General features: G+C 42.9%; 1 protein-coding gene and 1 pseudogene across 6 annotated transcripts in view; one reads left to right on the top strand and one right to left on the bottom strand.

Annotated features, from left to right (window-relative positions):
• Positions 1 to 26955, top strand: part of PTPN2 (protein tyrosine phosphatase non-receptor type 2) — an 86322-nt gene that overhangs the window by 55218 nt on the left and 4149 nt on the right. The window contains exons 8-11 of one of the 6 annotated variants that reach the window (XM_059880974.1): positions 2160 to 2341; positions 6041 to 6142; positions 11466 to 11601; positions 12513 to 26876. In XM_059880974.1, coding sequence (XP_059736957.1) covers positions 2160 to 2341; positions 6041 to 6142; positions 11466 to 11526 — 345 coding nt within the window. In that variant the 3' untranslated portion in view covers positions 11527 to 11601; positions 12513 to 26876. 6 annotated transcript variants of the gene reach the window in all.
• LOC107131788 (prefoldin subunit 4-like) lies at positions 5131 to 5637 on the bottom strand (annotated as a pseudogene).

The raw sequence follows: 26955 nt of genomic DNA, 5'->3' as shown, positions 1-26955 counted from the left end.
AAAGAGGAGATGAGCTCTAGCTGTCTTTAAAACGACTCTGTTTACCTTCCATCTTTTTGGCCTGAGGTTGTCATAAATGTAGTACCATTGCTGGTGTTTCACATCTTTATTAGCGAATCCTCAGTTCTGCCCAGAGATGTGGCAGAAAGACATTGCTCTTTGTTTTTCTCCTTTGAAGTTCACTAGCATTGACAGCCCCCACCCACTACCACCCCTGCACCCTGCTGAGTCTTGGTGGATTCTGGGAAGTGGGCCAGTGAGTCTTGCTTTTGGGCATCATCTTGTTTATTGACATTGTTCAGTTTTGTCCAAGTATGAGGCCAAGTTGCAGTAACTAGATCTTGGTGAAAAATTGCTCAGCATAATTCTGGAGACAGTTAACATTTTTGTTGGATACTTAAACTCTCTGGTGTCTGACACTAATGGTTATTTCCGAGATGCAGAGCATCCTGAGGGTTTCTGGCACCGTCAGCCCAGGCTCTCTGGGTTCACATCCCAGCTCTGCAGTTGTGGAGCCTGGGCCAGGATGTTCACTCCCAGCCCACCTCCCTGTATGACAGGAGGGAACAGCAGGAGGAGCTGCACCTCCTCCAGGGGTCTCATGAGGATAGGGGACCCGTGTAGGTGGAGCCTTAGGTCAGCAGGGGTGTGGTAGTGCTCAGGAAGTAGCCATCTTTCCACTGCATTTCCTCCAGTATAAAAAAATGCTATTTGGACAGAGAAAAAATTTCAATGGGAAAGAACAAAATTGACACAGTCACCTCAGGTGAAAGCATCTTACTCTTGCATGTTGTTATGTGGGTTCTCAGCTCTTGATGAGATAGTCTTTCAGGATGTGATGGAGACACTGCAGGTCCCTTTTGAGAGAGCACAGACCCACCCCGGGCACCTCATGTCAAGGTTGTCTTTCCGTGAGGTCCACCTCCTTCCTGGCCTCGCCTGTCTGGCCACACTTTCCAGGCTTCCCTTCCTCCAGCCACGCTGTTGTGCTCACTGCCCTCCAAACACAGCAATTTACAGAGTTGTACTTTCTGAGTCTTTTGTGAGTCAACTTCATAGAACAAAAGGAGATCCATTCACACACTATGCAGCTTCATAGAAGAGCCATGTCAGGGAAGGTGGAGTGTAACAAAATACCTTTTTAATTCCTTTGTTATGTAATGAGACAAGCTGGAAATTAGTTTATCAGTGTGTCAGTGAATTTCCTGAAATTTTAAAATCTAAACATACAGGCATTGTTTAAGTAGTGCCATTTTGTACCACAGTAACTGCAGAGAGTGAGTGTTCTTCTGTCAGTCCCAGAAGAATGTGAGTTGTGCAGTATTCCTTCTCTGTCAGAATCCTTGAAATTCTCAGACAGTAGTTGCAGGGAACCTTACTCATTATTAGATCTGAGACTCCACACTTGCAGGATAGATCTCTAAAGAGGGCCTCTCAGGTCTGTGCTGGAGTCAGAGTTAGAGGTCATGGAAACCGCTGGCTGTCCTAGCCGTGCCTCTGCTCCTCCACGGATGGCTGGGAGCCGGGTGAACATGTTCCAGCCCTTGGAGGACGTGGAGAGCCTGGGTCTTCCTGCCTCAGAGGAGGAAGGTGGATGGCTGTTCATTGTGGTCTGAGTGCTGCCACCCCACATTCCCGGCTGCTGGGGACCTTCCCGCCCTGGGTCAGGCCAGCTGCTGGTGCCTGTGGTGGGTACAGTCTTTGGAGTCCTCTGGCACCGGAGGGACTTGCTGGTTCTCTCTAGACTGGACAGTGGCAACGAGCCGGAGGACATGGGTCACATTCATGGGCCATCTTGGTCACTCTTCCTGCAACAGGTGCCTCTGCATTGGGGACAGTACAGTCAGACTTTGAAGATCTTACCATGAGGTCCTAGTGTAGTTTGTCTCAAATGGGCTAAAGTCACTGTGTTTTATTAAGGTGGTTGTGTTCAACTACATACTGATGTGCATCAGTATTAAATGCTTTATTATTATTATTAAATTCAACTTCAAGTAGACATAGCTAGAAGTGGTTTGACAAAACACGTTTTCCTCTTTCATTCATATATTAGCATCACAGGGTTCTCTTCACTATATAATTACATTCCATAAATTTTATTTAAGGAAAATCAAAACTCTAGTGTTTTCATTTGTTTCTCATTTCTCTTCCCTATGTAGAAACGTTGGAAAGAACTTTCTAAGGAAGATGTATGTCCTGTTTTTGATCATTCGCCAACCAAAATAATGACTGAAAAATACAATGGGAACAGGATAGGCCTAGAAGAGGAAAAACTGACAGGAGACAGATACTCAGGTCTGTCCTCTAAAACACAGGAAGCTCCGGAGGAGAGCAGCGAGAGGTAAGGTTACTGCAGCAATGTGCTCGCAAAGATGGGACTCTTATTCTAATAAGTTCATGGGTATGAATTAATATAGATCCTTTTTTTATTGAATTAATGTAACAATTTATTATTGCAGGGCATTTAAATAGTATATGATGACATCCTTGATCTCAAAGAAGACAGTTTATAGACAGAAGCCTGTTGGAAAATGGCTTGACACATATGGGTTTAGCACGGTATTAGAGTGTAAAAGTTAACATAAGTGATGCTAAGGTGTGTAGTATGGCACAGAAAACAAGCAGTAATACCACCATTGAGGGCATGAGTGCTCAGTTGCTAAGTCTTGTCAAACTCTTAATGACCCCATAGACTGTAGCCCGCCAGGCTCCTCTGTCCATGCCTGGCGGGACCTCTGTCCTAGGCAGGAATACTGGACTGGGTTGCCATTTCCTCCTCCAGGGGATCTTCCCGACCCAGGGATTGAACCAGTGTCTCCTGTGCCTCCTGCATTGGCAGGTGGATTCTTTACCACTGAGCCACCTGGGAATCCCATTAATACCAATATGAAATAGTTAAATGAATATTTCAATTTAAATTTGTTATTGAAGGAAAAAAGTCTTTCTAAAAAATCACATAAAATGCCCTATACTTTTAGAGTTTTGAATGCACATGAATGTGTAAACTATTCAAGTTTTTAAATTCGAAAAATTATACTTCTAGGGCTCCAGATATCTCACATTGTATGAAGTTGATATCCTGAGGTGTGAGTTTCTTAGAAAAGTGAAGGAACACTTTTTCTTCCTCTCTTCAATATCTGAGTGACTTTTTTTTTCTTTTTGTCAAACATGCTTTTTCTTGTGGAAAATTTTACATTGTAGTCATATTTGTTACTTTGGGATCTTGGGATATGCTGTGAAAACCATTAAGGTCTCCTTACATTGTAACTTCATTTCTGTGTTTCCCCAAGACATAAGGAATTGCAGTCCATGGCAGTTACATGTTGTACTGCAGAGTTTGTTCTGATTTAGCTGTGCTGCTCCTTATGTGTGATGTCAGTGGTTTAGTCACAAGTTAAAGCATAGAGGTGTTTGTCTTTTCTTCTACCTCAGACTTAATGCTTTTAAGTCAGGAAATAATACTGTGGGCTCTGTATCCTTTTATATTTTATATGTGCTTTGCCTGCTCTTGATTACAGGGTGTTTTTTTTTAACTGGCAGGTACATACATACTTGTTATATGAATTTTAAGTCCAGAGAGTGAATTTTGAGTAATAGTTTTTACACATCATTGTAGGAAATACTCAGGTGGAGATCATTCAGGCAGAGCTACCTGTGTCTGTGATAAGGAAAAGTGGAAGGAAGACTGCAAGGCATACGGAGATGGGCAAAACATGGTCCCAAGTTGCTAATACACTTAGAGGACAAAACAAGAACCCAGACCAGCATCATAAGTGATTTACTGTAAATGAAGTGCTGTAAGATAAGAAGGACTCCAGGGGCTGAGAGAAGCGAAGAGAAGTGTGTTCTTAGTTTAGAAGGAAACAGACTTGGAGAACAGCAGAAAAGCTACTTGGGCGGGACCAAGGCCATACACGGTAGGCGAACACTGGAGAGTCTTTGTGAGCACGCGTGCTCTCATCTCCTTTGTGTGTTAACTAGGAGTGGGGCTGCTGAGTCACACGTGGTCACTACATGGGGATCATTTTTAAGCCATTTTTCCAAATGACTGCATCACTTTGCCTTCCCACCAGCAGTGGCTAAAGGTGCCCGTATCCCCAAGAATAATTTAACATTGATAAAATAATCTAATATGTAGACTATATTTAAAGTTCTCTAATTATCGAAAACCCACCTTATAGCTTTAGAGAAAATAACTGTACTGAGATAATATACATATAAAGTTGACAGATTTAGAGCATACAGTTCACTGTGTTGAGCATATTTACAGAGTTACGTAGTGGTCACCATAATGTAATTTTGGAACATTTTTATGATCCTGGTCTGTTTAGCTATTTAAAAAAGTAATTCATGATCTTGTCCAGGATCATGCAGCGTATGAGTGGTTCTTCAGGCTCCTCACCTGGGACCATCTACCACCTTCTGTTCACTCCCTGCTGGACATTGTTTGCAGCTTTTAGATGAGTTGCCTTCTAGGACACCCCATGATCTGGATCCCTCTGACTGTTCCTCATTATTAGATTTAGGTTAAACACTTGAGGCAAGAAGAAAGCTGGCCGGTGATATAGTAGACACTGAAGAGGCATTCAGGACTCTTAACCAAGCAGCAAGTCAGGGCTATGCCTCATAGCAATTGCTGTGGCATAGGCAGCCTGACTCTGAAGGCAGGGAGGCTGGTTAGGCTTCCACTGTAATACAGCAGTACCTGAAGGGAGATGGGGTTTGTGAGATTAAGTTTTTTTGTAACTAATTTTAATAGCCCTTACACTTGATGTAATTGTTATGCAAAATATATAGATGAGTACTCTCTTCTTTTAAAAATATATGTTAAATAGGCAAATTTCCATCCAGTTCACTTCAGTCGTTAGTCTTGTCCAGCTCTTTGCGACCCTATGGACTGCAGCACGCTGGGCTTCCCTGTCCATCACTAACTCCCAGAGCTTGCTCAGACTCATGTCCATCGAGTTGGTGATGCCATCCAACCATCTCATCCTCTTAAATTTCCATGAGTTTCCATTAAGTAAGTGAAAAAAATTTAAGTTTTGCTTTCCATATCATTTGAAGAAGGGAAATTATTTTAAACACTACTCAAGCTTATTAAAAACGCATTCTTAAAGTATTATAAAATGCTTAGCTTTCATCAGCTTCAGGGCTTGTGTTGCTCCCAGAGGTTGCATATAACTCAACTCTCAGATCTGCTCACACCTGCTGAATTGATTCCACTTTGCATTCTAAGGTGTCAGTTTCTTCATGCAAAGTTTTTTTTGCTTCTTCCAGCATTTCTCATGTTTTTCCTCAAGAGTGCCTGATGGGAAGATTGCCAGTCTGATATCATTAAGCAGTCCTCATCTACAAGCATGATGTCCTCACAAGCATCTCTAAGTTTTAGAACTGTTTCCTTTTTGTTTCTTGCTTCAGCTCTGTGATTCTACTTGTGTACTGTGAAAATGTGTCTTTTGTTGATTTTTAAAAGTAACAGTGTCTGTTACTGCTGCTTTCTTCATGGTGGCTGTCATCTTGGGCTTTTGAGATTTTCTTCTTAAGGGGGAAAAATAGTAAGGTACATGTTGCCATCAACTGTTCTTTGCCTTGTTCCAGGACTCTGATGTTGGGAGTCAGCTTCCATTGAAACAAAAATTTCATATTGAACAGGAAAATGGGAGCTAGAAAAGGGTGTGGGCAGACGACAATAGGCACCACACAGCGAAACATTCAAGAAAATGTTGAGTTTAGGGGTTTTTGTGGAAAATCAGATGTAAACTCCAGAGGGGACTGGATGCTGAACCCTCTGCTGACTGGTTAGCAAAGAAGGATAGAACACTGACACCGTGGTTCTTTTCAGGTCCCACTAAAAGTATTTATTAGCACAGAGTTGAACTGGCAATTGTTGTTGAACAATCCGAGTGTATCTGTGGACCATTCAATGCATTGAGGCCTTTCCCGTTCTTGCAGCGACTTAAGGAGTTGAGGGGTGGGGGGGATGTGGGCTGAGTCCCTGCCTGCAGCTGAGCCTGCCTGCTGATGCTCTGTCTGTTCACAGTGCTCTGCGCAAGCGCCTCCGGGAGGACAGGAAGGCCAGCACCGCCCAGAAGGTGCAGCAGATGAAGCAGAGGCTGAGCGAGACTGAGCGCAAGAGGAAAAGGTGGTTATATTGGCAACCTATTCTCACTAAGATGGGGTTTGTGTCAGTCATTCTGGTTGGCGCTTTTGTTGGCTGGACACTGTTTCTTCAGCAGAATGCCCTATAAGTAACTAATTCTGCCCCGCAAGCTTCGGCCCTAGCAGCTGACAGTGTTGCGTGAGTCACAGAGTTGGTCTGTCACAGACTCCTCACCCAGATGGTGCGCGTGACTTGACACCCACAGAGAAGTGTGGTGTCTGGTCCCCCCAGCACCCCAGGGCGCTGCCCACACTACCCACCCCCTAAGTAAAGACTTGAATGCTTCTTAAGGACTGGTACATTTTCCACTGTGTTCATACATGCTAAGTGTAATATTTCACCTGACCAGACTGAGAAATCCTTTACCATAAGGGTTCATTTTTGGAGGCTGTCTGGATTTTAACCTGCACTTGATATAAGCAATAAATATTGTGGTTTTATCGACATTATTATTGGAGAGAAAATTACCTTAAAGTAATGCGTGTAATGTATAATGTACTGTTGACATGGGCATCAACATTTTATATTCTTAACCATTTCAGGGTAAATATATTTTATAAGTACCTATTTAATCTTACTTTTGTAGTTAAATGTACTTTTTAAAAGCTCAATTTGAAAAAATCTGTTACCATAAAAATAATGATAAATTGTATGTTGATTCAATTGTACTGGATACGTTTTCTTAAAGAGAAGTTTGATATGAGCAGGTAAAGCTCTGAATAAGTAATTTTTACTATATATTTGCATTTCTTTTATGTTTTACAGTCTTCCCAATTTTAAAAAGAAAAACAAACAAAGAAACAAAAATTTTCTCTAAAAATATCTTTGAAGGAAGGTTCTCCTTACTGGCGTAGTCAGGTAACAGTTGGTCAAGACTTTGTAAAGAAACTGGTTTCTGTAAAGCCCATTATTAATACTGTTTATCTTTCAGGAAAATTTCAATGTAATTACCCTAAGTTATAATTGGGGTAAATCATGATTTAGGAAATCAAAATAAGGAGCAGCATTTTATTATCCATGATTTCCATTTATTTGACTGAAGTTTTGCAGTAAAAAAAATTTTCAAGTTCTTTCTACTTCAATAAATAGTATAATGATGTTCAAACTTTACACTGTCCCTTTAACTTCTTAATGAGTATTTTTAAAGCATATTGTTTAATGAATTTAACTGCTCATTTGAGTTCTAGTGTTTTAACTTGTTTTATTTAAACTTTAGGTGTTATAAATTTAGTTGCCAAAATAATGAAATCACATTATTTTGGTGGTTTCAAACTATGCTGGTGGGATGTCTAAGGGGTCACCAGGAAGGGATAGGGGGGACGCTGAACTTCCAACCAGGCGTCTCTGCTTTATCCACTTTACAGGGTAAGATTGCTGCACCAGGCTGAATTATTTTCAGAGAGCAGTTACCATTTAAACAACAGTTTGAAAAATGTCAGTATAGACAGACTTTTGAGTGGGTTTGAGTAGCCTTCTAAGACTGTGAGAGCAGGACACATGTGGTGCTCTGTGTGGAGGACAGTTGTGTCTGGAGCACGCCCCGCTCAGCACCACTGCATCCTGTTAGCTTTACACTGAAGGAGGGAAGAGGGACATTTCTGTGTCTGCCTGCTTGACACCTGTATTCAGGCACCAAGGTCCTTACGTTTCAGGTCATTATTGGTTTAAAATCTTTCTTTCCAATTTGCCTTGGTTTACCTTTGCTAAAATACAGTAATTACTATGCAAGTCAAGTACAGGTAGACCTGTTCAATTCCAACTGCAGCTAGCCTTGCTTTCAGTAGAAGTAAAGTAAAAAGACTTTATGGGAAACACAAGCTGGTAATGATGCCCTTGTTCCCAGGCAGAGCAGGGCAACTGCTCTATGGGGTTCAGTGCTTCAGCTTTGCTGTCTGTCTGCTTTCTGTCCTTCTGGAGCTGTGTGTCCTAATGTATTCTTCAGGTCACATCCAGGGCAGCAGACCCTTGTTAATCAACTTCTGCATAGGTTAGTCGTCTTCTCCTCTCGGCAGATGCTTGAGGCGAGCACGTCGGTTTTTACCAGGGGTTGTGTTTTTTTACCATTTGCTACAAATGGGTGGCGAGGTGCCTGACCTTCATTAAAGGAGGTGTCTGGTTGAGGGAGGGTGGGCACGCGGGGTCCTGGCCTCAGGTAACAGCCACCGGGGTCAGCGGCCATGGCCGTCTGTGTCTTCCCAGGATGTGGTCTCCGTGGTGTTTCCTAATTAGAACAGATGCTGAACATCAGCTCTATGTTTGACTTTGCTGAGGTGGTATTTTCTTAATAAAAAAAGCCAGAAGCTTTATTGTTTTTAAGAAAGAATATTTGCATTAATACTTGGTTCATTTTGTGTTCGTGTCTGTTTCTGCTCGTAAGCAGGCAGCCCTGATTCAGAGCCGTCTTCTCCGGTTGCACCATGGGCTCCGACCTTGTGTCCACGTTCATCCGAGTACTTTATGTCATCCTCCTGCTGGTTTTTATCTATGATTGCATGTGTGGAATATCCACAAACCTAATTCTCCATATTTAGTGGGTCCATATGTATCTTAACGTGAAAGTGCAGAGAGGACAGTGGTGACACAGACCACTTGTGTTTAGAGAACGATTTTGTGTTTGTCCTTTTTTTTCTTTGGTCTTTTTGGTCCGTTATGTATTGGTATTTCTACCAAGGAATGAACAAAAAAAGAGAAAAGAAGTGAAGTTGATTTTTTTTTTAATATAGCTCTGCCTAATAGGTATGTCAGAGGAAGGAATTGTGACTCAAATTATTAATTTTATGTACACTTGTGCATGTCCCCTTTGTTTCAGATAAACTAGAATTGATGGTTTGAATCAAAAAACACCTATTAGTTTAAGAAGCAGTTTCTGACACAGAGCCATCCTTTTGCACTCATCAGTTCCACCTTTGCTTGCAGGGTTCTTGGCAGTGACGGTTGTTCCCACTTAGTGGTGGTTTCCGCTGCTCCGGGCTCCGTGTTTCAGAGTGTTCTCTGTTGACCTCCAGCTGATGCAGGTGTTCAGGTCACTGAGCCAGAGTCACCTGAGATTTGACTTTTCCACCATCTTGGAAAAGTGGTCCTGGTGCTGAAGAGTCCTGTGTGTTTAGAATTAAATTCTTAGAGAAAGGTATAACTTCTGCAAGTCACTTCTCTCTTAGAAGAATGTCTCGGACTGGATTCTGTGTGAGCCAACACAGGCCAGACCTGATGACTGGAAATCTTATATTGACCATTGTATACTCTAGGGAAAGCACTTCTGAAGTGCCTACCTGGTTATTATACAGGATTTTTTTTTTAATTTATTTTTTAATTTTATTTATTAATTTTTGGTATGTGGGATCTTAGTTCCCCAACCAGGGATCAAACCTGTGCCCCCTGTGTTGGAAGCTCACAGTCTTAACCACTGGACCACCAGGAAAGTCCCCTGTACAGGTTTCAGGATCTTGCTGCCTTGATTTTTACTTTCAGACATAGTCTTACACTTTGTAAATGGAGCTCACTGTAAGTCGAATGCCGCTGTGCGTGTCATCCACTTTTCCTGAGTCCAGGCAAGAGTGTAGGAATCACGCTATCTGTCAGTGCTGACTGGTTTCTGATTCTGGCAGGTCCGAGCGGGGCTGTCAGTGGGTAGGAAGCATGGGCGTGGGCAGGAGCAGTGAGTCTGGGCCCCCGTCCCCATGTCACAGCTGTTTACATCTCTCACATCAGGAAGCTCTTGTTTGGCTTTGACTTGTTTAGATGATGGGATGCAGCATCTTCTAAACAAAATTTTTAAAAAACAGAAATGTAGTATTTTTTCACATAATAAAATGCAGTCCTCCTGGCTCGCTGAAAATACAGGTCTTGTCTTCCCTGGGTGATGTATTCTGGAGCTTTCCCCGAGTTCGCTGGTTTGAATTTGAGGCTGCTCTCCCTCACATCTGTCTTCAGAGCCCTGTTTCTCGGCCAGCGACACCACAGCCCCTGCAGCAGCGGACGAGTCAGAAAGGCTGGGTGTCCTCTGTGCTCCTGGGTGTGTACGTGCTGTCCCATCACGGAGGGTGCCTGGGCGAGCGGTGACTCAGCCAGAGGCTTTATCAGGAACAGCCTGACCGTGGACATTCCCCAGCGCCCTCACAAGCTCTGTGCAGTCCAGTGGGAGAATGAACAGTTCAGTCATTGGAACTCTTGCTGTTTTGGTTTTGTACTTTAGAGTGGAATATAGGACTTACAGAACTCAGGGCGGATATCGCTTGCAGAATCTAATACTTTCTGGTTTTCCACCACATACTATGTTTGGGGAACTGTAAGGAGAGTGGCTGGGAGTTTTTATCTGTATGGAGACCGTTTCTTTTTTCCCCAAAGAAAAACATCAGTTCTTTACTGTTGCTTTCATTTGGTATAGACTTTTAAGACATATGATGACAAATTACTGCTATAAAAAACCTGAAGTTATTTTGAGTTTGGTGAATTCAGGAGAGGGAAGCTGGGCAAGCTAATCTTGTCTGTAAGGCAGTGAGTGCCTTGCTTACCCCAGAAAAGTGTGTGTGACTCTTTTTAGTGAAACATGAGTGTGAGCATCTGGTGGCTGGAACTACTTTGGGTGCATTTGACTTTGTTCCTTTATGTGTGGAGATGGCCCCTGTTGAGACCTTAAGTTGTTCTACAGTCGTTCATCTAATGGAGTGTGTCGTTAATGCACTGCCAGTTGTGTCAGTCGGTTTAAATACACCTCCCCTACATACACACACACTCCACCTCTCCTAAACACACACACATACTCCACCTCTCATAAATACACACACATACACCCTGAGTCAGAGAACCAGCAACTTGCCTGCGGCTCTACATGTAGTTCGTGTCAGAGCTGAGACATGGACTCCCATCTGTAGAATCCCAGTGACTCCAGATCTCATACTTTCCCATTATGTCTCACTGGGCCTGTTTTTATGGAATATTTACATAGAACATTAGATAGCTACTTTTGCCTGTTAAAACCTGAAATAACCCTCTTTTTATGGTTCAAGTGAAACAAATGTTTTTCCCTCCAAAAAACTTTGTGGAGCAGTTTGAACTACTGCTGATCCAGAGGAATCCTGGAAATCAGACTACCCTGTGACTCAAACCATGGTTCCATTCACTCTGACTCGTGGGCTTTGTTCTTTTGCTTTCATGAGGGGGCTCCTGAAGGTGTGGGGAACACTTCATATTTACAACAGTCAGGGTTGATCAGGAGCTTCATTTCTTACGTCAGCCACTTTGGTTCAGGGTTTGGTTTTGTTTCGCTTCCCTGCAGGAAGCACCCGTTGTGTTTCTGTGCCCACAGGCATCTAACGAGAATGTTCCCTTGGTGTCTGGACATTTCTGTGTCGGTGCTGGAAACCTGACACCAAAGAGCCAGCACTCAGGAAGAAGCCAACTCGCAGTGCTGGGGGTTTTGATGGAACGTTTTGGATAAAAGTGTGGGTGCAGTTTATGTCTTCTGTTTATATATGTGGGGACACAATAATAACAGGTATTGAGATCTGGGCTGTTGTGTTTTTTTGTTTTTTTTTTTTGGTCATAGCAGAGGAAGTTGGGAAAAACCAGTTACCACCTCAGAAATTCAGCTGTTTGCAGATATTGTGAAATAACATTAAAATCTCAGCTGCCCTTAAACTAGTTATTTCATCTCTATCGCTTGTTGAAATTCATATTTATCTTTACTTTTTGGCATTAAAATACAATAAATCTATCAATTATTTCATGTCTGTGTTTTCTTTTAATACTTAAGTCATGTCACTTCAGTTCTGCATTGCTGTGATCATTAGTGTTATCCTTCAGGACAAAATGCATGCTGCTCACAGTCCGTGAGTTAAAGATATAAGCCAACTTTATGTTCAGATGTTACACTCATTAATATTTTTAGCAGTATAATACATTGGAGGTCCAAATTGGATTAGACTTTTGCATTGAATTCCAAAGTATTGGTAAGTCTAGCACATACCATATAATCTTGCTGAACTGTTGTGGGTACATTTTTTTTTTTAACCTGTCTGTCCGTCAGTATTGCTCACATGGAGGTCATTTCTTGAGTAATACAGGATGACCTACAAAATTCATAATTAGTGATTCTTGTAAAAGACTTGAGTTATGGTGCTTTAACTTAAGTCTGCCTCACACCACCAGTTCTATTTGAAGAGCAAACACATAAGCAGCTTTACCAAGATAACAGTGAAGCATTCAGTGTGGTTGAGTGTGATGTGTTGGAATTTTTTTTTTTTTTTAACCTTTTTAGTTCATTGTTAGTCCTTTTATGTCTGTGTGTGTCTATGTACGTCTGTGTGTTTGGTAAATACGAATTGAATAGATGACTTCTTATTTTATGTTTTAGGCCAAGATTGACAGACACCTAAATATTCATGCCTTGAGAATATTCTGCACCTATAAATTTTGAACCATTGATGTGCAAAACAAGACCTGAAGCCCACTCCGGAATCTCAGTGAGGCTTGATAAGCCTATAGATTGCCTCACGTGTGTCTGTTTACAAAGTAAACCTTACATCCAGGGAGCGAAGAGCGCCGCCAGCGGACGACTGTGCAGAAGCCTCTAATTCAATGCATTGTTAAGTTTTCTAACGCACGTGTGAAATGTAGAAAGATGTAAAAGAAATAAATTAGGAGAGACTACTTTGTATTGTACTGCCATTCCTACTGTATTTTTATACCTTTTGGCAGCATTAAATATTTTTATTAAATAGATGATGTTGGTTTGTGTGCATTATCCTAGGACAGTTCTGCTTCACATAATGAATGTTCTCCTAAGGGTCTGCTCTCAGGTTTTTATATCCAGCAGTCAACATTTACAGTGAAATTGGTTCAAAACATTGGTCCCTTGCTTCTTTGAGATTTTTATTTAGTTAGCCATCTCAACGGTAAAAAGAGTCTGCCTGCCAATGCAGGAGACCTTTTGATTCCTGGGTTAGGCAGATCCCCTGGAGAAGGGAATGGCAACCCACTCCAGTATTTTTGTTTAGAAAATTCCATGGACAGAGGAGCCTGGTGGGCTACAGTCCATGGGGTTGCTGAAGAGTTGGGCACGACTGAACGACTAACACACACAGCCTATCAATATAGGTTAGGTGATGCAACAGTATCCCTCTTGTTAATTGGAAAAGCATTAATATAGATGATGGTATTAAATGAGTATTCAGTAAGTGTAGCACTGAAGTGCAGTTTCTGAATCACAGTGTTAGTCTCATGTTGAAGGCTGTGCTTTCCCCAACATGTCCTGTGGTAAAGAGACCAAAGTCTCCTTCCCCAGGGGTTTTTGACCTTCTGACCGTCTGATCTCCCAACTGTGTGGTGGGTTTGGGCTCAGAATCGATTCGTTGTCAGGCTCCCGGTGAGGTTCCCGCCTCTGCATCAGGTGAGCATCATATTAACGTGTGACAACTCACTATTGTTTTGCCAGTGAAAGTTTTGTAACACCATTCATTGAATAATTGGTATCATCTTTCACAAATTTAATGACTTTCCCTTTTCCTTTTTGCCTTGTTGTCCAGCAAGTTTTGGTCTATTTTAGGAGTAAGCAGACATTACCAATCCCTAGTAAATCTTTCCTGAAGAATACATGGAAAATTTGTTAGGCCACAAAGTGCATCAAGATGTTCCTTCAGTGTGTCAACAGATCTTGAACACATTCTCTGTGCTTGGTGCCTCTGTTTTCTGACTTCCCCGTACTCTCTCCAAGCAGTTCGTGGCTTTCTCTGGTGTCTCTCCAAAAATGTCTCATAGAGGTCATCTTCGCTCATGCTCTACCAACCACAGTGGTCTCTATTTCGTTCTTCCCTTGTTTGACTTATTGAGGGCAGAATCACCTCCTTTGAAGCTTCTCCTTAGAGTCAGTAGGACTTCTTTCTGGGTTTTCTCAGTCCTTCTGCCTGACTCCGACTCCTCCTGGAACTTGAGACCTGTTGATATTAATCTCCCTACCCCTCGCGACCGCCAGTCCCTGGCAACCACCATTCTACTGTTTGACTCTATGATTAGACTATTTTAGATACGTTTATGTAGGAGGAAGATCTGCTGTTTGGTTTTCTGTGACTAGGTTGTTTCACTTAGCATAATTCTCTCAGGGCTCATTTATGTTTTTTAAGGCTGAGCAGTATTTACTTCATTGTATGTATGGACCACACTTTTTTAATCCATTCATCTGTCAGTGGTTGTCGCTATATATCGGCTGTTATAAATAGTGCTCCAGTGAACGTGGGAGTGCTCATGTGTCTATAAGATTCTGATTTGTTGGATTGATACCCAGAAGTTGGACTGCTGCATTGTGTGGTGGTCATGTTTTTAATTTCTTGAGGAACCTCTGTGCTGTTTGCTGCTGCAGCTGTACCATTTTGCATTCCCACCAGCAGTACACGAGGGCTCCAATTTCACCTCATCCTCACCATCACTTGTCTTTTTGATAACAACCCTGACAGGTATTGGTATATCACATTATGGCTTCAGTTTGCATTTCCCTGATGACTAGTGATGTTGAACATTATTCTGTATACGTGTTGGCCATCTGTATGTCCTCTTAGAGAAATGTCTGTTTACGTTAAGTCCTTTACCCTTTCACTGGGTTTGTTCTTTTGCAGCTGCGTTGTAGGAGTTGATTGTATATTTTGGAGACCAGCCCTTTATCAGGTACATGACTTAGAAATATATTCTCCTATTCAGTAGATCATCTTCTTACTTTGTTGATGATTTTTTTTTTTTTGGCTATGCTGAAGTTTTTTAGTTTGATATCCCACTTGTTTGTTTTTTATCTTGTTGCTTATGCTTTAGGTGTGACTCCCTGTTTTCCTTCATGGGCACCCAAGTTGAAGCTGTGTCAGAACATTTGGAATTAGTGGAATCTCCCTTACTCATTCATCTGTTAGGTCAATGTCTACTCAACACTTGGGTGCCAGGTGCTGTACTACCCAGGTTCAGTGACAAGGGGACCATGGTTTGGTCTATTGCAGTCTTGTGGGAAGGTCAGCAATACACATGTAAATAAGGAAATAAGCATGCAGTTAAGACTAGTGGTGAGCACTGTGGTGGAAATGACCAGGGACCTGCTTAGATGTGAAGAAACGGCTTTGGAAAAGCAGAGACATCATTCAGCAACTTGGGATCCTTGCTCTGCTGCACTCCTTGAATAAGGATGTGGCCTTACCGGAAGTATGGCTCTGAGACACAAAGAGTCCAACATTTGAAGGTGTTGGGTTAAAGTGCGTGGTGTTGATTGCCAGCAAATATTCTCACGGACTGTCCATGCGAGCCCTAGTTTGGAAAGGGCCGAGTCAAGGCAAGGGTCAAATTTCCCAGATCTGGTGAGACCCCACCCCATGGTCTCCATCCCTCTGAGATGTCTGGAGGCCCAGGGAAGCTGCTCTGAAATAAGCTTTAACAACCAGTGTCTTGTGTGGTCACCTGCTTGTGATAAACGTTTATCTTCATTAAGTCAAGAATGTAATGTAACTGGTGGCTCTTTGGATGGGGCTTTTCCCAATATTCTCAGCCTATCTGACACGCTGTGGCATCCCACAAATGGCATGGAGGTGAAAACCCCTCCACCGGATGGAATGTGGGCAGAGAGTCAGGAAACCAAAGAGACATGACAGCATGTGGCCCAGGACTTCTGACTGTCTGGTGCACAGGAAGGAAGCTGAGACAGCAGAGCTTGGTGCGTATTTCTCTTTTGCAGCCTCTAAAACAGAACTCCCCAGGGAAGAAGGTCCTGGGAAATGTGTTCTCTGTCTCAGAGGGGAGTGGTGGCACCATGTCACAGCGGGCAGCCAAGCCCGGCCTTGGAGCTGGCATCCAGCATGCACTCGCTTCAGAGCAACAGGAAGTAAAGACCTGAGCACACATACATATCATAATCACAGTGTACACTTTGTGCTCAGTCCTTCAGTCGTGTCCAACTCTTTTTCAACCCCATGGACTGTAGCCCATCAGGCTCCCCGTCCATGAAGTTGTCTAGGCAAGAATACTGGAGGGGGTTGCTATTTCCTCCTCCAGGGGATCTTCCCAACCCAGGGATTGAACCCACATCTCTTCTGTCTCCTGCATTGGCAGGCAGATACTTTGCCTTTAGCACTACCGGGGAGCCAATACATAATCAGATAATCACAGCATACACTTTAATATCTTATAATTTTGTCAAGTATATCTTTGCAACCCCATGGAGTATAGCCCACCAGGCTCCTCCATCCATGGGATTCTCCAGGCAAGAGTACTGGACTAGGTGGCCATTTCCTTCTCCAGGGGATCTTCCTGACCCAGGGATCGAACCAGGTCTCCTGCATTGTAGGCAGATGCTTTACCATCTGAGCCACCAGGGAAATCCAAGTATATCTCAGCAAAGTACAAAAAAATAAGGATGAAGATGAGTTGGAAGCACCAGTATTAATTACTGCACCCAGAGGAAAAAGCTGGTCACATTTGGCTGCAGGAATGTTAAAGGTGGGCCTGACAAAGTGGAACCATTTGAATCTTTTAAAGACCAAAAGACTGGTGATGTTCATCAAGGGTAAAGCATGTACAATATTGGGAAGATGAAAAGTTCTGAAGATGGTGGTGGTTGCATGACAGCATGAATTATACTTCGTGTCATAGAACCAAGCAGATGAAAATGGTCAGTTTTATATATTTTTAGCACAATTATGTGTGTGTATGTGTTGTGGAAAAGTTCTTCCTATTCATCTGTGAAATAGAGTAATAGTACCTATGCTTCAGAGAGCCATTAAGAGGGGTGATTAAGAGGATGCAGCTAAGATGCTCAGCTCTTAAATAGTCATTGATTTCAGCGTTCCTATTACCTACATGCGTGCATGTGTGCTAAGTTGCCTCAGTTGTGTCCAACTCCTTGCAACCCCATGGACTATAGCCCACCAGGCTGCTCTGTCCATGGAATTCTCCAGGCAAGAATATTGGAGTAGGTTGCCATGCCTGTCTACAGGGATCTTCCCAACCCAGGGATTGAACCTGCATCTCTTATGTCTCCTGCATTGGCAGGCGGGTCCTTTACCACAGCCGCCGTCTGGGAAGCCAGTTACCTAAACGGTGTGTTACTTATATTGTAATAAAAAAGGCACTAGGCATCAGCCGGATGATCAAAGTCAGTGTCGGCAGTGATAAGCTGTGTCAGTGGTATGCACTCTTGGCACCATATGGTGAGAAGACAACTTTACTCTGTGGTCCTCGTCCCAGAACACATAAGCCCAGTCTGCTCAAGAGGAAAATGTCAAGATAAATACCAGCTGAGGGTATACCAAACCTGCCCTCCTCAAAACTGTGAAGTCATCAAAAACAAGGGATGTCTGAGAAACTGTCACAGGCCTGAGGAGCCCAGGGATACCTAGTGACTAAAAATAGTGTATCCTGGATGAGATCCTGGAATAGAAAAAGGACACTGGGTGAAAATAAAGGAAAATGAACAGTGTGAACTTTAGGTAATAAGAATGTTTTAATATTGGTTCATTAGTTGTGACAAATGTATCTACTATTTTAATGTAATATGTTATTAGAGAAACAGTGTGGGGTGTATGGGGACTCTGTTGTTCAGTTGCTAAGTTGTGTCTGACATTTTGCAACTCCACGGACTGCAGCACACCAGACTTCCCTGTCCTTCACCATCTCCCTGACTTTACTCAAACTCATGTCCATTGAGTTAGTGATGCAGTTCAACCATCTCTGTTGTCTGCTTCTCCTCTTGCCCTCAGTCTTTCCCAGCATCAGTGTCTTTTCCAGTGAGTTGGCTCTTTGCATCAGGAGGCCAAAGTGTTGGAACTTGAGCTTCAGCATCAGTCCTTCCAATGAATATTCATGGTTGATATCCTTTAGGATTGACTAGTTTCATCTCCTTGCTATCCAAGGGACTCTCAGGAGTCTTCTCCAGCACCATAATTTGAAAGCATCAATTCTTTGGTGCTCAACCTTCTTTATGGTCCAACTCTCACACCCATAACCTGGCTACTGGAAAAACCATAGCTGTGACAAAATGGACCTTTGTTGGCAAAGTGATGTCTCTGCTTTTTAATACTTTGTGTAGGTTTGTCATATTTTTCCTTCCAAGGAGCAAGCATCTTTTAATTTCATGGCTGCAGTCACTGTCCACAGGGACTTTGGAGCCCGAGAAATTAAAATCTGCTGCTATGTTCACTTTTTCCCAGTCTACTTGCTATGAAACGATGGGACCGGATGTCATGGTCTTAGCTTTTTGAATGTTGAGTTTTAAGCCAGCTTTTTCACTCTCCTCTTTCACCCTTAATCACCCTGTTACCATTACTGACTCAAAGTTTTCTTATATTTCTGAAGTCATTCTGAGCTCTTCTCTGCAGTCACACACTCACAGTCCAGAGCCAAAATGCAGTCCACCACACGGGGTCGCTGTCGAGTCTGGGGGTCGGTCACTCCTAGAATTCCCCTCCTGGTGCGGAAGAGCCCCTCTCCTGTGCATGCACGTTGGCTTTCCCGCCTCCTGCAGCACGAGGCAAATGAGTGTAGCCTGGCAACCGCTGTCTGCAAACTCTCCTCCCCCAGCTTGTTCGTGGATGACACCAGGCGTCCTTCACATGGACCAAACACGAGAGATGGCGGGGTGGGGGCTCCGCTCAGTGTTGGCCATCACTGGTGACTGAAGGCTCTTGGCCCCCAGGCCCACCAGGCCGAGGCCAGGCTGCCCTTCCCGCCTCCACAGATCCATCTCCCCGTGGGAGGAGGGGGCACCCCAGAGGAGCTCAGGAAGGGAGGCCATGGCCTGAGGCCAGCCCAGGGTGCCCGGAGTGGAGGCCGGACCAGGAGGCGCTCGCGGGCACAGTCAGACACTCAGGGCTCGGACTGCAGCTGGCGGCATAAAGAGCAAAGCCTGCGGACCCCCCAGAGCTTCACGTTTACTCCGAAATCCGCCCGCAGCACCCCTGGAGAAGGTGACAGCAGGTCGGGGTCAGCAAGTGATGGACACAGAGGTCCGGGGAGGAGGAAGACACACGCCAGCGTGGAGACGGGGCCTCCGAGGCCGCCATGGTCTTTGCCCGTAAGGCCTGCCTGAGGGTCTCACGTCCCCCTTTTACCTGGTTCCTGGTCTGCCCTCTCTGGACCGCAGCGGCTGACAAGATTCTTTGCCCACTTGGCTCCTCGGAGCTTTCAAATGGTCAGTTTTAACCTTTTTTAAAACCTCATCAATTGGCTCTTTAATTATATTCACTCGGGTTCAAGTCCAGCACAGTTTCCAGCAGGTGTCATCGCCAGGTTGGCCTCGGGTGGGTCCAGGCCCAGAACAGCTGCGGACTCTGCCATACACCTTTTGCAATGTCTGTTCTCTGTGTCCTTCAAGGACGCAGTCAGCAAAAAGCAGTTCCAGGAGGAAGTGTCCTTAAAGGCCTGCTGACTTTTCCTGCCTCTTGAAAAGGCGCTTCTCGGTTGTGATTTGTTGTGCCCACATTCTGAGATACTGTGTGGCCTTGGCTGTCGCTGGGCACAGTACCCAGAGTCAGAGGGATGTGACAGCCATGGCAGAGAGCTGACTGAATGGGATTCTAATTACTTATCTCCCAGACAGGCCGTGATATAGTTTTATAAGCAAGCTACCAAAAATCCTTCACAGTGTAGTTCCAGGGAGAAATAGTAGTATGAGTGGCTGGAAAATATGCTGTCTTAATGTCAAACCAGTTTTACAAACAATTGAAAGCCAGTGTTTGGCTGAGAGGATGACAGGACCATCTCTGCCCTTCTGTTCACTCTTCTACGAGCAGGGTCAAGGTCTGGGACTTTTCAGCTATGTGTGTGTCTCTCCCTTGTATTTTATGCTTCATTCATTCAATAGCAGGTGCTATTCTGGGGCCTGTCACACACCCAGAAAGCAGCAGAGTTAAGTCCTGAGGTGATGCCCGCCCTGTAGGTGGTTCAGCAGTATCACAGCGAGGCCCTCAGTTCGGGGCCTAAATGTGGACAGCGGTCAGCAAACACCAGGGACCTCAACACAGTGCTCAGAGCCTTTGCAAAGCTCTGAGTGGTGGGTGTACCCTTGAGTCAGACAGTGTGGGCCTGGCTCTGTGTCTGGGTGTGGTAGGAAGTCAGTGAGGGTCAGGTCTGTATGGACTTGGACCATCCAGCAGAGGTGGGAGGTGGGCTGGGAGCAGACAGAGGCCTGGTGAGGCACTTAGGGAGGCATCTGAGATGTTTAGCCTGAGAGCAGAGTGGGGACGTGAACACCGAGCTGACTGGTAATTGGACCCCGACCAACCTCCTTTTCCTGTCATGCCCCCTTGCCTTGCCAGACATATTGAACACGTTTTCACTGTGCTTCCTGTTCGTCCTGAATGTTAGCTCCCAACAGGACAGGAATCTGCAGTGCTGAAACCGTGCCTGGCTTGTAGTAGGTGTTCATTTTACCAAAGGTAGTAAGAAAATTTGTGGTTATGTTACAACTTGTTCCTGAGCAACTACATCAGGTCCAGAACTGTCCCCTAAATTGTAATTGTGCTGTGCTGTGCTGTTCTTAGTCACTCAGTTTTATCTGACTCTTTGCAACCCCGTGGACTGTAGCCTGCCAGGCTCCTCTGTCCATGGGATTTTCCAGGCAAGAATACTGGAGTGAGTTGCCATTTCTTCCTCCAGGAGATCTTCCCGACCCAGGGATCAAACACAAGTCTCTCTCTCTCTCTTTTTTTAAAATTTATTTTAATTGGAGGATAATTACTTTATAATATTATGGTGGTTTTTGCCATACATCGACATGTATCATCTATGGGTGCACATGTGTCCCCCCATCCTTTTTTTTCCTCTTAACCTCTTAGTTATTGTGCAAATCGACCACAGTCTTGAGCATAGAAACTCCACATCAGCATAGTGGGCTAACCAAGTTGGCAAGTCCAGTCAGCTCTTTGTTGAGAACTGCTGTGAAATTAAAATGTATATGCCACTCATAAAATATGGTTGAAATACTCATTATAGAATTTGCCATCTTGGGGGGAAAAAAGTATTTTCAGAGTATCTAAAAGTAAATAGTCTCTATTCAGTAATACTAATCTATTTAGAAGTTTAAATGGAATTACTGCCAGATGAAATATACATTTTATCTTCACTTCTTATATTGTTTTATATAGTTTATCTTCCTCTCAAAAGAAAAAAAAACAATTATATTTCTACCAACAGTAAGGGTTTTTTCCCCCATAAGTGTTCTCAATAGCAGTAGCCTTTAAAAACCATGTAATTTCAAGGTCAAAGAAAATGAAACAAGCAAACCAACAAGAAAATTGAAGGGAGAAAATAAGATTTAAGATTTTATTTTAGTTAGAAACTAGTCAGTAGAAGTAAAGATGTTTATAAATTCTTATACATTCTGCATTGTGTAAATCACATCCTAGACACAGATTTTTTCTTAAAGACACATTGATTTTGCAAAGAAAAAAGTAATATAACATACATATTAAAAGAGAAACAGTTCCCTCTACTGGATGTTTTAATAGAAAGTTATACACGCTGAATTCTTGCATCACGGGATTGCACAGGAAGGTCTGAGGGGGTGCGACAAGGTGGAAATGATGGTCTCTACAGGGCAGTGTGGGGTGGGCATGGCAGGAAGAAGCTGACAGAGTACTTCACATTTGTGTTGTTTGAATTTTTTGGTTGCATTGGGCTTTCGTTGCTGCACGTGGGCTTTCCCTAGTTTCGGCCAGCAGGGGCTTCCCTTTGTTGTGGTGCACAGGCTTCTCTGGCAAAGCACGGGTTATAGGCAAAGGGGTTTCAGTAGTTGCGGTGTGTGGACTCCTGGGTGTGCAGGCTCAATAGTTGTGGCACAGGGGCCTAGTTGCTCCATTCTATGTGGAATCTTCCCGGAGGAGGGATTGAACCCTTGTCCTCTGCTTTGGCAGGTGGATTCTTATTCACTATTCCTCCAGGGAAATCCTGTTCAAATTTTTTTACAGTGAAAGTGTATTCATCACTTTCACAAGTAAATAATTTTTAAAAACGATGCAACATTCTACATCAATATAATGTCATTTAAAATATTTATACATTTATATACATAATGACAAAATATTTGGGTTGAATCACACTAGAAGGCTGTTTTTTATTTTGGCTGCAAAGATTTTGGATGATATTTATTTTTCCTTATGCTCTTTTGTATTACCTAATATTTTATAATATGCATGCATTGAATTTACAATTAGGAAAAATATTCTACTTAGCAATAAAAATTAAAAGCCTATTAAAAGTTAGGTAGAAAAAGTGTTTTTGTTCAGTGAAAAGGATCTTGCTTCGATTATTATTATTAACCTACTCAGTTTTTGTTTGACTATTACTTAGGTAAGAGCTTATTCTGTAAGAAATGTATATTGGAAAATATGAAAATTGGATGCTGATAATCTGCCAAGCTGTATAACTGAAATAACTCAAGAAATCATATGTAGGAAGTTATTTGTGGATTGTGTGCTTCCACCCTGTGGTTGTTTAGAACTCAAAGCATTTTACCACAGACATGATCTAAACGTCCTTCTCACATTGGGCAAAAGTATGTTTTGTGCAAAGTGTAGCTAAACCAGTATGTTAATTGCAATAAAAAAAATAGTAAACAATAGTTGTAGTGAAGAACAGTCAACAGTCTTCCCTTATTAGTAGTATAACCCATATAAGAGCTGGGCCCCTTGGCCTGTGAGCTGAAATAAAGATTCTCAAATGCCAGCATTTGGTGTGGGGAAACCCAAACCTCTGGAGGATTTCTATGAATCCACAGCCACTTATTCTCTCCTGTTCTCAGTGTCAGGAATATATGTTCATGTTAACGCATGGATGAACACTGTAGGTCTGACTCAAGATCCTGGAAGCAAGTGGGAGGGGGGCTTTTATCAATCACTCAGTACCCCCTGAAAAACTCCCTATTACCCCTTCCCACACCCTGACAACCTTTGTCTTCTTTCTGTTTCTGTGAGTCTGATTACTTTAGATACTTCATATAAGTGGAATCATGCAGTATTTTTCTTTTTATGACAGGCTTATTTCACTTAGCATCATGTCCTCAAGGTTTGTCCATGTTGTAGTGTATGACAAGACTCCTTTTTTATGGCTGAATAATATCCCATTGTATGGAGAGATGTTTTCTTTATACATTCATCTATCTATGGGCATCTAGGTTGCTTCCAAATAGGAAAAGGAGTATGTCAAGGCTGTATATTGTCACCCTGCTTATTTAACTTATATGCAGAGCAGATCATGAGAAACGCTGGACTGGAAGAAGCACAAGCTGGAATCAAGATTGCGGGGAGAAATATCAATAACCTCAGATATGCAGATGACACCACCCTTATGGCTGAAAGTGAAGAGGAACTAAAAAGCCTCTTGATAAAAGTGAAAGAGGAGAGTGAAAAAGTTGGCTTAAAGCTCAACATTCAGAAAACGAAGATCATAGCATGTGGTCCCATCACTTCATGGGAAATAGATGGGGAAACAGTGGAAACAGTGTCAGACTTTATTTTTTTGGGCTCCAAAATCACTGTAGATGGTGATTGCAGCCATGAAATTAAAAGACTCTTACTCCTTGGAAGGAAAGTTATGACCAACCTAGATAGCATATTCAAAAGGAAAGACATTACTTTGCCAACAAAGGTCTGTCTAGTCAAGGCTATGGTTTTTCCAGTGGTCATGCATGGATGCGAGAGTTGGACTGTGAAGAAAGCTGAGCGCCGAAGAATTGATGCTTTTGAAGAGTTGGAGAAGACTCTTGAGAGTCCCTTGGACTGCAAGGAGATCCAACCAGTCCATCCTAAAGGAGATCAGTCCTGGGTGTTCTTTGGAAGGAATGATGCTGAAGCTGAAACTCCAGTACTTAGGCCACCTCATGCGAAGAGTTGACTCATTGGAAAAGACTCTGATGCTGGGAGGGATTGGGGGCAGGAGGAGAAGGGGACAACAGAGGAGGAGATGGCTGGATGGCATCACCGACTTGATGGACATGAGTTTGGGTGAACTCCGGGAGTTGGTGATAGACAAGGAGGCCTGGCGTGCTGTGATTCATGGGGTTGTGAAGAGTTGGACACGACTGAGCGACTGAACTGAACTGACAGAGGTTGCTTCCACATCTTGGCTATTGTGAGTAATGCTGCAATGAATATGGGTATACAAACATCTCTTTGAGATCCTGTTTTTAATTCTTTTAGATATGTGCCAAGAAGTAGGATTGCTAGATCAAATGGTAGTTCTACTTTTAATATATTTAGAACCCTCCATACTATTTTCTATAGTGGCTGCACCGTTTTACTTTCCCGCAAACTGTAAAAGGATTCCACTTTCTTCGCCAAAACTTGTTTTACGGGTTTAAAAACAATTTTTAAAAAACTCATTTAATTTTTTATGTATTATTTTTGATGGCACTGTCTTCATTGCTGCACACAGGCTTTCTCTAGTCGTGGTGAACAGGGGCTACTTGCTAGTTGTGGTGTGCTGGCTTCTTATTGCGGAGGCTTCTTGTTGGGGAGCATGGGTGTGCAGGCTCAGTAATGGTGGTTCGAGGACTCTGGAGCACTTGGACTTTAGTAATGACCAACCTAGATAGCATATTGAAAAGCAGAGACATTACTTTGCCAACAAAGGTCCGTCTAGTCAAGGCTATGGTTTTTCCTGTGGTCATGTATGGATGTGAGAGTTGGGCTGTGAAGAAAGCTGAGCGCCGAAGAATTGATGCTTTTGAACTGTGGTGTTAGAGAAGACTCTTGAGAGTCCCTTGGACTGCAGGGAGATCCAACCAGTCCATTCTGAAGATCAGCCCTGGGATATCTTTGGAATGATGCTAAAGCTGAAACTCCAGTACTTTGGCCACCTCATGCGAAGAGTTGACTCATTGGAAAAGACTCTGATGTTGGGAGGGATTGGGGGCAGGAGGAGAAGGGGACAACAGAGGATGAGATGGCTGGATGGCATCACTGACTCGATGGACGTGAGTCTGAGTGAACTCCGGGAGTTGATGATGGACAGGGAGGCCTGGCGTGCTGCAATTCATGGGGTTGCAAAGAGTTGGACACGACTGAGCGACTGTACTGAACTGAACTGAACTTGTGGCTCACAGACTTACTTGCTTGATAGCATATGGAATCTTCCCAGACCAGGGATCAAACCCATGTCCCCTGCTTTAGCAGATTCTTAACCACTGCACCACTAAGGAAGTCCATCAGTTATAATCTCTTTTTCATTTCTGATTTTTCTTTCTTAATCTAGCTAAGGATTTATCAATTTTGTTGGTCTTTTCAAAAAAACCAACTCTTACTTTCATTGACTTTTTTCTATTCTTCTCTAATGTTTGTTGTTTCCTTCTTTCTACTAACTTTGGTTAAAGTTCTTCCTCAAAGTATAAAGTGAGATTGTTGATTTGAGAAATTTCTTCTATTTTAATGTCATTGTTTACTATTGTAAACTTTCTTACTACTGCATCCCACAAATGTGTGTATATTGTGCTTTCATTTTCATTTGTATGAAGATATTTACTAGTTTCACTTGTGTTCTTTGACTCACTGGTTGTTCAAAAATGTGTTAATTTTCTCTTGTGAATCTTTTTTAATTTTACAGCTATTGATTTAATAGTTTCATTCCATATTAGTCAGAAAAGATACTTGGTATGATTTCAGAGTGGTTTAATTTGTTAACTTTCTTTTTTGTGGCCTAATATGTGATCTATCATGGAGAACGTTCCATGTACACTTGAGAAGAACGTGTGTTCTGTGCTGTTGTGTGGAATGTTCTGCATGTGTTAGGTCCAATCGATCTAGTGTTTTCAAGTCCTGTTTCCTTACTGGTCTTGTATCTGGTTGTTCTACCCATTACTGAAAACGGGTTATTGAATGTGTCATGGTCTATTTCTCTCTTCAATTTTGCCAAGGTTTGCTTTATATATTTGGGTGCTCTGATGTTAGGAGCCTATATATTAATAATTGTTATATCTTGTGTATTGACCCTTTTATCTTACAAAATGTCCTTTTCTCTAGTTGAGTTTTTGACTTAAAAGTCTGTTTTGTCTGATAATAGTGTAGCCACCCCTGCTCTTTTTCAGTTATCATTTGTGTGGAATATCCTTTCCCTACCCTAACCTATAGTAGTTTCCAAAAGGGAAACATATCAGACTATAGAACCCAGAGTAATTTATCAGAAATAAATCATTTACTGAATGCTGTGGAGTAGGATGGGGCTTTCCTGGTGGCTCAGCAGTAAAGAATCTGCCTGCAGTGCAGCAACCTTGGAGACTTGGATTTGATCCCTGGGTTGGGAAGATCCCCTGGATGGCAGGAAATGGCAACCCACTCCAGTATTCTTGCCTGGGAAGCCCCATGGACAGAGGAACCTGGCAGGCTATACAGTCCATGGGGTTGCAAGAGTCAGACACGACTGAGTGACTAAACAATATGGAGTAGGGTGTGCCCCTTAGCATCATAAGCCCTTGTTTTACAGATTAGAAAGCCAAGGCACAGAGGTAATTTGACAAAATAGCAGGTAAAAAGGGACTGGTATGTATTAGGCATGCAAAAATGAAAACCTTTTCTTTCATACTAAAAGTCTTTGAGATGGGGCAACTATTCTGGATGGAGGAAGAAGCCATGAGCCAAAGAACACGGCAACTTCTAGGAGCTGGAAACAATTCTCTCTAAGACCCTCCTGAGGAAACGCAGTCCTGCTAGCACCGTGACTGGCCCAGGGAGACCTATTCTGGACTTCTGATGTCCACAATTTTAAGGTAATAGACTTATTTTGTCTTAAGTAACCCAGTTTATGGTCATTTGTTACAGCAGACATAGGAAACTTATATAGAAGTC

Source organism: Bos taurus, chromosome 24 (assembly GCF_002263795.3).
Source record: "Bos taurus isolate L1 Dominette 01449 registration number 42190680 breed Hereford chromosome 24, ARS-UCD2.0, whole genome shotgun sequence".
NCBI lineage: Eukaryota > Metazoa > Chordata > Mammalia > Artiodactyla > Bovidae > Bos > Bos taurus.
This window is presented reverse-complemented; position numbering and strand designations above follow the sequence as displayed.